Genomic DNA, 17,271 nt, shown 5'->3' on the forward strand with positions numbered 1-17,271 from the left:
ATATAAATATATAAATAAATATATTCTTTTATTCTTTTATTTGTTTCAGTCATTTGACTGCGGCCATGCTGGAGCACCGCCTTTAGTCGAGCAAATCGACCCCGGGACTTATTGTTTGTAAGCCTAGTACTTATTCTATCGGTATCTTTTGCCGAACCGCTAAGTTACGGGGACATAAACACACCAGCATCGGTTGTCAAGCAATGCTAGGGGGACAAACACAGACACACAAACACACACACATACATATATATATACATATATATATATATATATATACATATATATATAAATATATAAATATAAATATATATATATATATATATAAATAAATATATATATATATAAATAAAGAAATATATATATATATATATATTGATAGATGATGATATTAAATGAGAAAGACAAGACTTTTAATTTGTACATAATGAATTTATTGCAGACAGAATGAAAATCATTTTATATATTTATATATATATATATACACACATACATGTACTCACACACCTTCATATATATATATATATATATATATATATATATATATAGGGTGTGGTAATAGATGAAAGTGTAGATGTTCTGTTGTGGTAGGGAGGAGGAGGACGACGAGGCAGAGTAAAATGGCAAAACACACAGGAATTATTGAACTGAAAGAAATCTGCGTCTGTTAGTTGTTTCTTGTATAAGAACCCTACAAGACATTCATCAAGTTTCTTATCATCACATTTTTTAAAAATATTAACCTTCTCTAGAAATAGGTTAGGCTAAGTTTTTGTGGTTTGGGTCTTCTCTTTCAGTTATATTTTATTTGATTCATTAAAAGTTATAGCACTGTGTAAAATGGTAAATTCCTGAATGATGACCAAAGTTACTACAATGCCAGCTAGCCATTGGTCAAGAGATGTAAGATGCTGTGTCGTATGTGAAACAGTTTTATCAATCATGTGGAGTAGAAGATAAGCAATGACCAACAATGAGATTATTTCATGATGAATGTCGAGTGAATATATTGATAACAATAACCTCCCCATGTTGCATCTGGTATGTCCCTACTACATGGTAACATGTAGCAAGACAGCAGCCAATTGTAGGGAACTATTTGGTCTTAGTATCTTTTACAAGATGGAATACATTAATGTCCACCTTGAACAATAAACAAACAATTCATTAAGAGATTAAATCTCCAAGCCTGGATGAAATATTAATTAGACTGAAATGAAAGGTTAATTAAATTTAGATGGATGTTTTACTCATTTCATGATTCAATTTAAAAAGAATCTTTCTCGTAGGTGCAATAGTAATTCAGAATATCGTCACTGGATTAAATATTAAACACTTTCTGTCAAGTCAGATTCTAAAATCGTTTTTGATTTTTAAAAAAAAATTGTTTTAGTGACTGAAGTTCTTGAATTTAGACTGGTCTCACACACACACATATACACACATGTACTCATACACATGTACATCTATTTAAGCATGTTTAAAAACAAATTTTAAAAAAATTAAATTTGAGATGTGGAACCGAAGTATTTCAACAAGTGTGAAGTATTGAGGATGGAGGTAGAGAGATGATTTAGCGAGAAATAAATAGTTTATTGCTGCAAATGGTTTTCTCCACATGACTGACCAATGGTGATTAGGACACAACAACGCCCACTGACCAATAGTGGCCAATGGGCATTAAACAACATTATAACAGGAAAAGGGTAGAATAGTGTTTGCAAATTGACCAATGGTTGTTTAAACAATAACAACTGGACAAAGTGTGTGTAAACTGACCAGTGGTCAGTAAAGGACAAATGGCAACACATGACATTTCTGGAAGACATTTCACTGTTATGAATGATGCAACATAAATGGGCAGTCAGGGTATTGCATGGTCTCAGGGACGGGGTGGGACTTTTATATCATTTGCTCAATATAATTCTGGAAGAATCTTCGCTAAAACGTGCCAAAATCTCACCAAGGTGACACCATAGTTCAACTGGTCTCTCTTGTTTACCCATATATGGTAAACTATCAAGAACTATTTAGATAACCACTTTAAATTGCGAACCTCTTTTTACAGAGAGAGAAAGATGAAGTTAATAATAATAATAAAAAAAATAATAATAATAATCATGATAATAAATTAAAAGAAAGTGCTTCTATTCCTGGAGATGTGCTATAAGTTAAGTTAGAGACAGTCAGTTTTAGCTGTAATAGCGACTCTGTACTGGGTTATGAGCAGTGTGCAGCCAATACTTGATGGCTGGGAATGCTATTGAAGAATGTGGAAGGGAAAAAAGTCTTAACAGAAATGGTCATATGAGAGAGATTAAGATTTGCTGAAAGGTTGAGAATGATCATCAGTTCAGGTTGGCTGTTACCAGTTTATCAACTCTTGCAATGGTCTGACCAGTGCTTCGCATCAAGTTAACAACAACATACAATTTGGTTGACTTAACAATGGTAAAAATGGATAGATTCCAATTTGGAATCCTCAAGAGTTCAATAATAAAACTGATTTCTTCAATAAACAACAATTTAAGAAATAAACATCAGTGTTGTTAGATTTACTTAACACCTGAAATAAAGGGGTTAGAGTCTTGTAAAAATCAATCATATATATTACATATATATGCATATGTATGTGAGTCTGTGTATATATACAAATATTTGCACACACATACATATGCACACACACATATATATATACACACACACACACACATGTATATATGATGTATGTGTGTATATGTTAACTCAACTGCAAAAGAATGACATTTTGCAATTTCTCTCAGCTCAGTTCTTTGCATGGTCTCCTATTTATGTTGATGTCGGCAAATAGCAAATGCAACATGGAAATGCAGTGAGATATCACAGTTAGCAAGCTAAGAGCAGTCAGGTTTTGGCCCCATAGAATGGTTTAGGACCAAGCCTTACTGGCTGTGGTCGAACAATGCCCTCGACGTGTGGTCGAGTGGTATAACCACTAAAGTCTAGACTAAAACGACTACTTCCTTTATGTGATAATTCATCGTCTGATTTTAAATCACTTTGTCCACACACAGGAGACAGACTCTTGACCCTAGATCTTGCTGCCCTCCGTGGGACAACTGTTGTTGATTCACAAGTTAATGATTTACTCATATAAGCCATTGGGTCTATTTTCTCAGCACTTACACTATGGCTGCTCAGTTCAGAGCAACTTGATGTAAAAACTGAAGAGTTAATATTATTATTATTACCACCACCAATGTTGATTGGTTCAGTTCCTGCAGCCTGCTTGCCCTCAAAGTAGTTTCGCAGTTCCTTAATGCTATCTTTGCGCTTTCGGCGAGGAACTTGTTCCTCCCCGATACATTCCATTTCAGAGAAAGAATGTTTCGATTCAGAATCACTTGTATCACTCTTGCTTTGTTCCACATTGCGTACAGCTTTGCGTTGCCTGTCTTTAGCACGTTGTGGGGGAGGACTCTTTACGTCTACATCACTTGCTGAAGATTCACTCCCAGTACGCATGCGATAAGCAGTGCCTTTTGGAGTGGAGTGACCTGCTGAAGACTCTGATTTAGATTTTGGTGATTTACAAAGCACATAGTCGACGCCCATCTCCCACGTCTGCTTGCCATCACGTTCGTGCGATTCAGCACGCTGCCATTTCTCTAAAGCAGCTGGCTTGCGGCCACTGGGTGTTGGGCTTCGACCGCTCGGAGTCGGGCTTCGGCCACTTGGGGTTGTGCTTCGACTGCTAGGGGTAGGACTATGAGCACTAGGGGTTGGGCTATGGGCACTAGGAGTTGGGCTGCGTCCCTGGCTGTTGGTATCTGTTTTGGATTTAGCGGTGGACTTTGTGGCTTCCCGTTCACGAGACCGTGAAGGGGACATTGAGTCTTTCCGGCTGGACTCCCTTTTTTTACCACTTTCTCTGTATTGTCTTTGGTACCGTGGACAAGTGGGTGAGTTTGGGTTTGAAGGGCTACTAGCAGATCGATTATAGTTTGGTCTGTTCTTCAACTCTTCATGTTCAAAGAATTCTTTTAAATTCTGTAGTTTCTTGGCTTTGGGGTATTTCAGAGATGCAGTGTTGTATTGTTGTATGCTGCAGCCATCTTTAGCAGCCTCAAATGCAGTATGTCTTTCAGCAGCAACCTGCAGAACAGATTCATCCAATGATGACCTGTTACTGCTGCCATCAACGACGTTTTTGGCAATATTTGTTGCACATTTTTTACCTGCTCTTGACTCTTTACGTTCTCGCACATCGACAGCGCAGTTTTCTAGAAATACACTGTCGGTCATCTCAGGGTCATGAATCACTTCAAGGTCAGATGATGTTGCCGTCCCCATTGAACTCTTGCTCTGACCTCGAAGAACATCGGAGCTGCTGGAGGTCATATTACACCGAAATGCATCATTTCTCTGGCTCTTGCTTTCTGATTTTGGTTTAGTTTTTAAATTGGACAGCAAACTGTCGAGAGAGCGAGCCTTGGAAAAGTCTGTCCCATCGTCTTCATCATCATCACATGTAAGGTTCGAACCTGTAGTCGATTGTGGAATCTGTTGTGGTGTTGTGTTTTGTTGTGGCCGGCAACTTTTTCCACAAGCAGCTGCTGCCAAGTTTGAAGCTGAAATTATTTCTTCGCTTACACTTGGTCTCTTCTCGTGAATTTCAGTGTCTTTTTTCATCTTCTCAATCAGCCTTCTCCTTGGTGAAGAGGATCTTTTCAGTGTGGGACGGATCTGAATAAGGACCTCTTCTTCAGGGGGTGAAATCTGACAGAGCCGATTACTAGAAGATTGTAACTCACTTCCAATGGAATGGCTTTTCTCCTCTTTCTGACCACCAGACACAGTTTTCTTAGGATCACTTGATGGTTTCTGGTTAGTTTCTCTTTTACTTAACTTGGTCGCCTCTTTACCAACAGTTTTACTGTCTCCTGTCTTCGTTGTCTCTTTGCTGACAGCTTTTGTATCTCCTGACTTGGTCGTATCTTTACCAACAATTTTACTATCTCCAGATTTAGATATTTCAGACATTTTCTTGTCCTTTGCTTTGGCCGTGTCTTTACCAACGGTTTTACTATCTCCTGACTTGGCCGTATCTTTACCAGTAATTTTAGTCTCTCCTGATTTCGATGTATCTTTACCAACATTCTTGCTGTCTCCAGATTTCGACGTATCTTTAGCAACAGTCTTATTGTCTCCCGATTTTGCCATATCTTTACCAATAGTCTTGTTGTCTCCTGATTTTGCTGTATCTTTGCTGACAGTCTTATCTTTTGATTTATTTGCTTCAGGAATTTTCTTATTCTCCTCTGGTTTCACTGTTTCTTTATGGACAGTTATTTTGTCCCCTGCTTTGTCTAACCCTTTACACACAGGGTCTTTTCTGGAAACATTTGTATCTTTAGAACCTAAATTAATTTCAGATTCCTCATTTTCATTTGGAGGGGATTTGGAATTTTGACTGACAAACTCCTTCCGATCAGCAATGAATGAACGCCGAAGTTTTTCTATTCCTTCTTTGTGGCTAGGACTTTTAATAGGAGATGTTGGTTGACTTAATGGCTTGTTGCTCTCACACATTTTGTGATCTGTCATAGCTTCTTTCTGTGGCTGTCCCAGCACTGGAATTGTTGATGATTTTTTCAAGGCACCAAATCCTTTTGAAGTCTCTTTGCTATTACTATGTTGATGTGAATCAGTTTGAGAATTTAAGCTTTTCTCTTCACTTGATTGATCTTGTTCAGATTGGTCACTTATTCCTGACACTTCAGGACTAGCTAAAGGAATCTGGCGACTGGCACCAATATCATCTCCTGCTAATATAATCTTTTCAGCATCTTCCAGCTCTTCTTTTGACATATTCAGGATACTGTCTAAATCAGCAACAGAAGATTGTGGAGGACGATTATTGCCATATATATTCTTCATACTTAGAGGAGAGTGTGGTGATGAAATAAGAGTCTCACTGGAGTCCTTAACAGACAATTGATCACAGCTACTTTGATTAGAGTCAAAGTTAGGAACAGATGACTCTGAGTCAGGACGTGGTACTGTGATGACAGGCCTTGGAGACAGGACTAGAACAGAATCCAGAGAGGGATTGACTTCCATACTTTCCCATCTCTTCACTGATGGTGTCTCAGATGTGTAAGCTGAATCAGATGCAGAATCTAGTTGATCTTTGCTAATGTCTGATGAAAGTTTCCGTGAAGAACGACTAAGATTGATTTCACTTTGTGTTTTATCTTTGAATGATCCAGGAATGGACTGGGATGTCTTAGGTTTGAGTAAAGAATCGGTGAGGGATGATTCTGGAGGTAAAGATCGGACCATGATATCACTTTCCATGGTATCTTCAAGCTGCTTCAAAGTTTCATTAGAAAAATCTTCAAAGGAATTTCCATCAAAAGTTCTCTGCAACGAAGAGTTACTTTCCTTCAAGCTGTCATCTTTATCATTGTCGTCAGATAAATCTAGATCTTTAGCGCGTCCTTCAACTGGACTTTTGCAGATTGTACTTGGACTACTGAGTGGTGTGTGTTCTTTCGACTCCCCCATCATTGTGTTGTTTTCAAGAGGCGATAATTGATTACTTTCTTCAATGTGAGCAAGTGGCAGTATATTTGAAGTTGGACTAGAAGCTGTCTGATTATCTTCAGAAGTTGTCTGTGAATGCCGTGACCAGTAGTCAGAAGATTCTGCCATCATATGTTTCACTTCTTCAGGGTCATAGAACTTTAACATTTGGGTGAAGCTGTTCAGGCTCTCTAAACTAGGGGGACTTTCAACAATAAACAAGGGGTTGACACTTTCTGGTTTCGGATGTTCCAAAATATGGTGTGAGTAACGTTTGGTGGGTTCCACATTAGATTTCTTTTCCCTCCTTACACAGTTATCACTGACAGATGAACTCAGCTGACCAACATGACCCACTTGTTCTGCGCTCTTATTTGAGCTGGTTTGGTCACCTTCATTCTTAGTTTCAGGGCAACTTTTACGTTCATCTAAAGAATTACTGCCTTGCTTGAATCTTACCATTTTCGATGGCTCTTTCTCTCCTTCTACTAAATTAGGAATGTCCGAGGTGGATTTTCGGGTGCCTTTTTCTGGAGATTCTCGTGTGGGTTTCATAGAATTAGTGAAAGCTTTGTTGATTTGTTTGCAGAGGTCTATCGCAGTAGCGGAATCTGTACAAAGAGAAGGATTTGCAGCAAAAGTACAACTCAAATTGAAGTCCGTGCTATCATTAACTGAGATACTGTCCACAGATTGAGAGAGTTCACTGATGCTAACCCCAGACATCAAATCCGATTGGCTACCAAAATTGACATTTTCTAAAGATTTACCAATATCTGATGGTACACTCAGGCATTTACACATATCTTTCTGCATGTAACTTATTGGTGAGATGCTGTCTTCAAGTTTAGCTATTGCCGAAAGTAAATCCGATCGTAGTTGAGTGGTGCTCTCTGGAGCTGAATCCTTAGAAGTAGGCACTTCATCAACATGACCATCTTTCTTAGACATGGTGCCAGCTTTAAGCTCAAGTTCCTTTTCTTTTTTCTTCAAGGAATACTCTTTTGTTGTTCTTTCTACCACACTTTCTGGTGCTGAGATCTGACTTTCATCAATTTCTGCATAATCATGGAACCGAGAGTAATAAGCTTGTCGTTGGCCAGTATTTAAACCATGGCCACTATTCGGTAACGTCTCAGCCGGACCATCTTTCCATTGAATAAAAGAAGGTGCTATTAGATTTTTGTTCATACCTTGATCAGTGAGATTCCTGCGAGTATCATTGTCTGCTGCAGAAGATGCAACAAGAAAGCCATCAGATTTAGACATCAGCTGAAAATTGTCCAAATCAAGGGGCTGAGAAAATTCAGCTGATTTTACAAGTTTCATTTGATAAAGATCTTGATTGTCTTCATAAAAGTCATCCATGCTATTATCAGAGTCACTTTCATTTCCAAGTTCTTCCTGAGTTTTGCTTTTCTCTGATATAATCTGTCTGGTTTGTTGTTGAGGAGTTGATGGAGCTGATGACGTCTTGCGGTAAGTGACAGCCCGTCGTGTTGAATCTCCACGAATGAATGACTGATGTACGTCCCCATGAATATTTCGTATCTGTATTGGATCCTTCTCAGCATCAGAATCACTGCTGGATGAAGAGCCAGAATCTGAAAGATGGAACAAGAAGATTAGAAACAGTGTTGTGGACAAGTCTAGTAATATTTGCAATAACAATAAACATATATAGATTTGATAATATGTCCCAGTATCTCCCCTCCTCTCATTAATGCTATTAAAGGCAGAGACATTAAACATGAGTGTTCCAAAGCAATGATTAACACTGAGCTATGACCTCTCTTTGTTTTGTTCTAATGTAGAAGTCAACAGATGTCTGTCTGTCTGTAATGCAGAGGTTAGCATAAAGCACAATATACATCAACCCGTTATCCTTTGAAAATATATATTATTTATATTACAAATATATGAAAATATTTTTTAATTTAAATTAAGTTATCAAACATGTCTTAAACTAAAGGTTTACAGCAGTGAACCCACCCAAGCATGCTCTAGCAGTGGTAAAGTGTGAGGAAGAACACACATCAGTGTAGCTGTTATCATACAGGATTTGTTCAAGTGAAAAGACTGGATGAAAATTACGGGGTCTTCTACTTAACAGGATAACTGAAGAATTCAGTTTTAAGTTTCTATTTACATCTCCTGCTTTTCCTTCTCCTTTCTTCCCCTTCTTTCTGCAGATGGGGGCAGTCTGGGAAGTGGAGGGTTCAACATATTGGAGTAACTATAGTTGAAGGGTTAAACAGTTAGGGTAACATTAGGGGAAGGGTTTAACAGGATTGGGTTAAGTGCAGGGTTAGGTAACTGTGATGGAAGGATTTAACAGGTTGGGGTAAACGTGGGGGAAGGGTTTAAGTGGGTTGGGGTAACTGTGGTGAAAAGGGTTTATAGGATTGGGGTAGCTGTGAAGGAAGGGTTTAAGAGAAATGGGGTAACTGGTGGAATGGCTAAACAGAAATGGGGTAACTGTGGTGGAAGGGTTAAACAAAATTGTGGTAACTGCTGGGAAAGAGTTTAACAGGATTGGGGTAACTGTAGGGAAGGGTTTAACAGGATTGGTGTAACTGTAGGGAAAGGGTTTAACAGAAGTGGGTAACTGTAGGGAAAGGGTAGGGGTAACTGTGGCAGAAGGATTTAATAGGATTTGGGTAGCTGTGACATGAGGATTTAGCAGAACTGGGGTAACTGTAGTGAAAGGGTTTCAGAGGACTGGAGTAACTGTAAAATAATGTTAGTATAAAACAGTGAGAAAAGGTTGATGTAATTGTGTAGAGTGTAAGGTGAGTGTTGAGATAGTGACAGTGTAAGTGGTGAGGTGTAAGTGTAACAGTATTGATGATCACAGTAAACCCTTCAATACCAAACACTGATGCTAGTTGTGCAACTGAACAGCGGGGCTACATGCTTCAAACATAGGGTAATAGTCATGGTTGGGGTGGCAGGAGTGTTGTAGTGGTGGATGTTGTGGTCATAGTGGCGGTGGTGGTGGTAGCTTTATCTGTGTGTGTGTGTGTGTGGCTTTGTGTTTACATCACAACAGCCACCTCTCATAAGCCTGAATGGTTTGCTAAGATGTCCCATTTTTGTAAATCGTTTTATACATGTATACACGATTGCAGACATGTATATATAATTGTGTGTACTGTGTATATTATTGTATATCATTGAGCATATTATTGATATATATTACTGTGTAAATTGTGTGTATTATTGTCTATAATATTTTGTGTATTATTTTGTATATCATTGTGGATGTTATTGTATTAGTGTGTATCGTTGTAACATTGTATATATTATGTGTATTATTTTATATACCATTATATTGTGTATATTGTATTATTGCATGTGTAATTGTACTATTGTATACATCACTGTGTATATTGTTGCATATGTCATATGGTGTATATTTCTGTATTATTGTGTATATTAGTTCAGCACACTTTACATGAAGTAACTCAAAGCAACAAGATGTGTAGTGGCCCTAAAGTGGGACAGGGGGAGAGACAGAGAGGTGTGTGTGTGAATTTTCCAAATGTGATAACAAGCCCGTTGCCTAAAATCAGAGCAAACAATAATACCCACCTCCAAAAACACAAAATAACAAAACAACTCTGCCTCCCATTCATCACCTTCTTCCTCCTCCCCGTCCTCCTCCAAGTTCTTGTGACACCAGTGGAGGTGCGACACCAATGGAGGTGCGACACCAATGGAGGTGTGACACCAATCAAGGTGTGACACCAATCAAGGTGTAACACATGCAGAATGGTGAGACAGACATCATGCTACTTGTTAGTAGAGTGTGCATTATCATCACTATCATCCTCATCAACAGCACAATCATCCTCATCATCATCAACAACAGCATAATCATCCTCATCATCATCAACAGCATCAATAATATTTGACATGAAGCTGTTGGTGCAGCATGTTAAGTTTTCAATAAACCAAATCTGTGAATCGGTTTCAATTCTCAGCTGAAACAGTTTCATTTATTTACCCTCCATTAGTTCACTAGTTAATTATTAGTTATTGACTTAATTAGTTCACTAGCTAATTTGTTAACCATCATTAGTCAATTAGTTAATTAGTTATTACCTTTATTAACTAGTCTATAGTGGACCTCTGTTAGTTAACTAGTCTTTATTACAAAATGTTTGCAGGACGGAGGGCAGCAGGCTCCCAAAGGCAGTTTTCTATGCTGAACCATGTCAGGGCAGGAGGAACTGTGGTGGTCAGAGGTTGCAATGCAGGAATGTGCTGAAGAGATATATGAAGAACTTCAGCATCTTCCCAGACACCTGGGAAGAGAAGGCCCTGTGGCATGATGAATGGCACTGATCGCTGAAGCTCGTAATTCTAGCCACCTCCAAAACATTGAGGAGGCAGATGTCACTTCTCCATTGTGTCAAGTAACTTCACTTGCAGTAGATGTCATCTTTGCTGTAGATCAAGAGCAGGCCTTGTATCTCACACACAAGCCTTCCAGAGACAATTACAGGAACAAGAACAGTCAATGTCAACCTACAATGGACAGCCAACAACAACAACTACCTAACACTACCTCTTTGCCCTGTCCCCCTCCACATTGTACTACCACCTCTATCATGTCCTAAACACTATATATAACATTTCAAATACCATGGCCAGTCAGTCCCTCTACATATCTATAAGTCAGTCTCTAATAAACCAGCTCTACTTCTAATCTAAGCCCTCTTCTTTCTGCAACCCCGTGTTTTGTACACAAGGTATTATCACAGATATATCTGACTTGTATAGAAGGACAAGCTCTTAGCTACAATAAGTTGGCAAGTGAATAAGAACACTGGACAACATGATTCACATCCCAAACAAGACAGAATCTCTACAGCTTGCACATCAATAATGTTTAGCATACTTGGCAATGCGGGTTGCCATAAACATGGTTGACCAATTACTTGTTGGGATTGAGCTGAAAGGAACCACATAAACAACCTGTCTTTATGGAAGAAGGTTTTACAGGTTCACATATTGGAGAGAGTATAATATGCAGGAGAGAGTATAATATGAACAGATATACTGAGATGAAAGAGTTATAGAGTTACATGTAAGGTGGTGGTGGTGGTATGATCATGTGACCAAGGATCAGCCATAGACAACCTTTCGGATTTTAAATGTCCCTGTTTATCTCACCTTAATCAGAGCCTTCAAACCTCAGAAAATCAACCCACAGAGAGCTACTGGATAATCACAGAAAAGGATTTATGTGTTGGTTAGGTTTCCATAGAACCATAACTCGCAAGAGTGTGAGCAGGGCTACCTAAACCATTATTCATTTTAAAAGCTGAGACTACAGGCTCCATGTAAATAAGCCAGGAACAATCAACCAAACTGAGACAAGATGATTAGAGACATAACTAATTGAACAATGTGACAAATTTAGGCTCCTTTTACAGCTTAAGTACTCAACTGGCCACATTTTACCCCTTTATACTAGACAAAGTTGTCACCAAATACTCAACCAGTTACTATCCACCTCTTATCTTCAAGTACCTAGCTGGCCACAATCTACCCCTATACAACCTGTCCCAAGAACAAGTTGTCTCCACTAACCAACAAATAAAACTCTAAACTGTTATTTTTCTGCTAGAAAGACCCAAATCTTCTCAGAAGAAGATACACATTGGATGATGTAACCCTAGATACACTATGTCTGAAAAAAAAAAAAGAAACCAAAACGACAAAATGGTTACATTAGGACATCATTGAATAGAGCTGACCTGGGGTTAAACGACAAATTATCTTCAATTATTTCAATAATTAAGATCTGTTAAAAGTTCAGCTTTTCCAAATTCATTTTAAGGAATAAAGTAAATCAAGGGATACATGTTGCTTCCACTAACTACTGGACCCTTTAGGGAGCTGAACCCCAACAAGACTGGGGTGCACAAACCAGTAGAGTCTGTTGACAGCTGCATCAATGGCTTTTCCTTCAGTTGCTGCACCTCTCCCACCATCCACTAAATAACAGGTTATTGAATATGATGTGAGAAATAAAGTTAATAAGAATTCTTTCTAATTCTGGTACAAGGCCAACAGTTTTGAGTGGAGGGGAAAAGTTGATAACGTCAACCCCAGTACTTGACTGGTACTTTATTTTATCGACCCTGAAAGGGTGAAAGGCAAAAAGCTGACCTCAATGGGATGTGAACTCAGAACAGAAAGAACCAGAAGAAATGCTGCTAAGGATTTTTGTCTCACGTGCTAATAATAATAATGATAATAATAACAACAACAAATATAACAGTTGTAATGTATTAAACTGTAACAAAACATTGTGTAAGTTTCAATGAAGTGTGGCAACCGAGATGCAAAAGGTCAGTAGAAATAAATCGTTAGATGTGAGGGAGAGTTTTAAAAAATATTTTTTTTTAGAAACTAATTGTAAAAAAAAAAAAAAAAAAGTCACCGAACAAGTTAAAGTTGAAGCATCAGCAGCCACTCAAATGAAAGATCTGCAACGACAGAGGAATCAGCCAGACATCAACGAGTGGCTTTATTTACTTTTTGCGGTTTCACCACAGGAAGACGACAGACAACATTACACAACATTAGAGACAAGAGGTAAATCAACGACAGCGGAATAGAGAAATTGCTTCAAAGCCCAAGCTGTAGGAATTTCATTATGAAATCACACAGTTATGACACACACAAACCAGATATATAAGACAGGAGAAGAAAACAACAAGACCTTCCCACTGGGATGACAGGAGGGTTCCATAGGCACAGGTGCGACAGTGTGGCATGAAGTTTGCTTCCCAACAACATGGTTGTGGATTCAGTCCCATTGCATGTCCCACCTTAGGCAAGTGCCTTCTACTATAGCCACAAGCCAACCAAATGGAAATTGAAAAAAGCCCATCATATGTGTGTGTGTGTGTGTGTGTGTGTGTATTTGTCCCCCACCACTGCTTGACAACTGGTTTTGGTTTGCTTACATCCCTGTTAACTTAGTGGTTCAGTAAAAGAGACTGATGGAATTAAGTATCAGGTTTTAAAAAAGAATAAATACTGGGGTCAAGTCATTCAACCAAAACCTTTTAAAGTGGTGCCCCAGCATGGTAATGGTCCAGTGACTGAAACAAGTGAAAGATATAAGGTAGCAACACATCAGCAACATACCCTTCAGAGCTCTGAAAAGATCTTTCTAGCAACTAGCGAATAGTGCTGTTGTAATATGGTCAAAAGATGTCTTCTAAACTAGCACCAATAGTTGTGATTGAAATAATAACATATTCACTGTGATATTTAAACAGGGAACAATGCTTTATTTCAAATATATGACAATGGTGTGTAAAACATGCGATATGCACATAGTATATCACAGATGATACTATATAAGGTGACATGGCAATATCATTTTTTTTTATGATGTGAGATGTATAAATATAATACTACATATACCAGGAGTACTATATGCTATACTGTCATACAATACCACATGTTACAGTGTAACATGGCTATACAATATTATGTCACAGTGTAACAGTCATACAGTACGGTTTACAGTTTAACGTTATTACAATGCAGGAGAGAGTATAATATGAACAGATATACTGAGATGAAAGAGTTATAGAGTTACATGTAAGGTGGTGGTGGTATGATCATGTGACCAAGGATCAGCCATAGACAACCTTTTCTGATGAGACATGGTTCATCACTAGGCAGACTGCACCAAGGAAAATGCTCAAGGTAATTTGTAGTTGGGTGTGCCATTCAGAAAGTCCTGCAGGTCAAAGGTTGCCTATGACTGCCATAGATAATGGTAGTGGTATGGACATGTGAATGGTAGGTAGTATGGATATGTAACTGTAGATGATGGTGGTATGGATATGTGATGTGATAGCAGTGAATGGTAGCTAGACTAAAGGTAAGTGATGGTGTTGGTAGAGGTGGTATGGGCATGTGACAGTAGCAAATGGTAGATAGAGTAGAAGCAGGTGATGCTGATGGTATGAACAAGTGACGGTGGTAGAAGGTAGCTATAGTAGAGGTAGGATATGCTGGTGGTATGGACATATGATAAGCAGTGGATATTAGCTACAGTAGAAATAGCGATGGTTGTATGAATGTGTGATGGTAGTGGTATGGTCATGTGACTTCGGAAATAATACAATCAATCAGTAAAGATGTCCAGTGTTGTTTCTTACCCTCATTGCTGGCATCATGTTGGGGTAATGTCCTAAAATCAACGGCAGAAGCTGTTGCTTCTTTGTGAGAACAATTATAAAAAGGTAGCAAGTCGTGATGACGGAGTCCAGTTGAAGCATCGGAGGACAGTGAACGTTTGTGTTGCCAAATACGATTGCGGTCTTCACCTAAAGCACATGCACAATAATTAAAAGAAAGTCAGTTAATTTAGATCCACATGTAGTAGTAGTAGTAGTAGTAATAGTAGCAGTAACAACAACATAAAATTGTAACAAACACAAGGCCAGAAATTTAGAAGGAGGTTTATTTGGTTCAATCAACCCCAATACGTGGTTGGTATCTTATTTTATTGACCCTAGAAGAATGAAAGGTAAAGTTGACTTTGATGGCATTTGAACCCAGAACAAAGGACTATAATAACGAAAGACATTTTGTCAAATATTCTACCAATTCTGTCAATCCAATGGTTTCTTAAACACAGGCAAAAAACACCATGAATTTAGGAGAAGCAATCTATTAATGAAATCGTTTCCCACATTTAATTGATCCTTATTTTATCAACCTAGGAATACAAGAAAGCAAAGTTAACCGAGGCTGATTTGAACTCACAGTTTGAAGGTATGCAGCAAATTACCAGAGGTCATTTAATCCATCTCTCTACAGAATCCCTTAATCCACTATACCAACAACAACAATCATTTCTGAGTTAGGCACAAGGCCAGCAATTTTAAAGGGAGAAGGTGAGTAAATATCCTCAATTCCAGTTCTTGACGGATACTTTATTCTAATGACCCCCAGAGAAACAAAAGGCAAAGTTGATTTCAGTTTGATTTGAACTCAGAATGTAAAGAGCCAAAACAAATACCACAAGGCACTTTTTCCATCTGTCTAATAATAAACCTTTCTACTATAAGCACAAGGCCTGAAATTTTAGGGGAGGGGGCTAGTTAGTTACATTGGGCCCCAGTACTCAACTGGTATTTATTTTATTGACTCTGAAAAGATGAAAGGCAAAGTCAACCCTGGCGGAATTTGAACTCAGAATGTAGCAGCAGACAAAATGCTGCAAAGCATTTTTGCCTGGCATGCTAATGATTCTGTCAGCTTGCCACCATATGATGATGATGATGCTGTAGAGTACTAATAAACTAAGCTGAACTGTCTGCTAAGTTTGGATCAATTCACATCAAATTTGCGAAAGTCAGTGAAAGAAGAGAGTGCGCATAAAATGGGATACCTGTGTACAAGTTGACCACCATGCCAGGGTCAATGAAGCCACGTGGGTTACTGCTTGAACTGCTAACACTGTTCTTATGACTAGATAATGATAACAATGACTCAGCACTTTTGGCACAACGTAACCGTCTCTTTTTCCAATTGTGTACATCTTCCTCAGTGATGGCCTTGCTTGGACAAACACTGCTAATACCATCGGCTGCAAAAAACAAAACAACACCATTCATTGCTGATATCACAGACGTCATCATAATGAGATTGTGTGTGTGTGTGTGTGTGGGGGGGAGTTAAAGAAAATAGCTAGGATTTTAATGAAAATAAGGAGCAAAGTGTTAATGGATGTTTTGCAGGGCTTTCAAGATTGGTAGGGGCCAAAGGGAAGAAGAATGCAAAACAGCATGAGTGATAGAGGAAGGAGCAAAGAGGGGGTTAGGTTATGTGGCAGACAGCATGAGTGAAAGTGGGAGTAGGAAACAGGAGGGGGTTGGATGGAAAAGGTATATAGCCTCAGAGGAACAGAGGCTGTGGTGGTGGTGGTGGTAAAAGACACAGTGAGAAAATACAACATGTCTATAAGTCAGTGATTGAAACCTGTGGTCACAGAATCAGTTATCAGTTGACTGGCTTTATTTTGGAATTGTTTGAGTATACTTGTGAACTGTACTCCTTTATGCATCTTACGTAACAATAAGGGTGTGTTGTAATGACTGGGTTGTTTGAAGTACCACCAACCCTAATTAAAAATCAACAAGGCAATACTTACTGTCATACAATGAACCTTGCAGACTAGATTTGCGGACTTTCTGTTTGACACTGCTTGTCCGAGATTTGCTGAAGAATGACTTCCACCCACTGACTGGAGACTTCTTTGGTTTATTGAGGGTAGTCATACTGCTAGCATCTCGAGACTTCTTCCTGAAAAGACAAAAGTTTCAAAGTTTAGTGTCCCATCCTGGGGCTAACACTAATAAAGCAGAATTTTCTAATTGTTGAGTATGGGTCAGTTTTTTTGTTGTTGTCTATGAGCATAAGTGAACCCTCAAGTATCACTCGAGAATAATTGGATGAGAATTATAGGTGCAGGCATGGCTGTGTAGTAAGAAGTTTGCTTCCCAACCACATGGTTCAGGGTTCAGTCCCATGGCATGGCACCTTGGGCAGGTGTCTTTTACTATAGCAGTGAGTAGATTTGGTAGATGGAAACTGAAAGAAGCCTGTCTTGTATGCGTCTGTATTTATATATATATATATATATATATATATATATAT

At 38.6% G+C, this 17,271-nt stretch overlaps 1 protein-coding gene across 10 annotated transcripts in view; it reads right to left on the minus strand.

Moving 5' to 3' along the window:
- Positions 1–411: 411 nt before the first annotated feature.
- Positions 412–17,271, minus strand: part of LOC106869848 (uncharacterized) — a 204,614-nt gene continuing 187,754 nt past the window's right edge. For all 10 annotated transcript variants that reach the window (XM_014915761.2, XM_052975037.1, XM_014915765.2 and 7 more), the window contains 4 exons: positions 16,766–16,917; positions 16,004–16,201; positions 14,766–14,933; positions 412–8,171 (listed from right to left, as the gene is read on the minus strand). In XM_014915761.2, the coding sequence (XP_014771247.1) occupies positions 2,884–8,171; positions 14,766–14,933; positions 16,004–16,201; positions 16,766–16,917 (5,806 nt within the window). In that variant the 3' untranslated portion in view covers positions 412–2,883. The remainder of the gene's footprint in view (positions 8,172–14,765; positions 14,934–16,003; positions 16,202–16,765; positions 16,918–17,271) is intronic.

This window comes from Octopus bimaculoides, chromosome 20, assembly GCF_001194135.2.
Source record: "Octopus bimaculoides isolate UCB-OBI-ISO-001 chromosome 20, ASM119413v2, whole genome shotgun sequence".
NCBI classification, from domain to species: domain Eukaryota; kingdom Metazoa; phylum Mollusca; class Cephalopoda; order Octopoda; family Octopodidae; genus Octopus; species Octopus bimaculoides.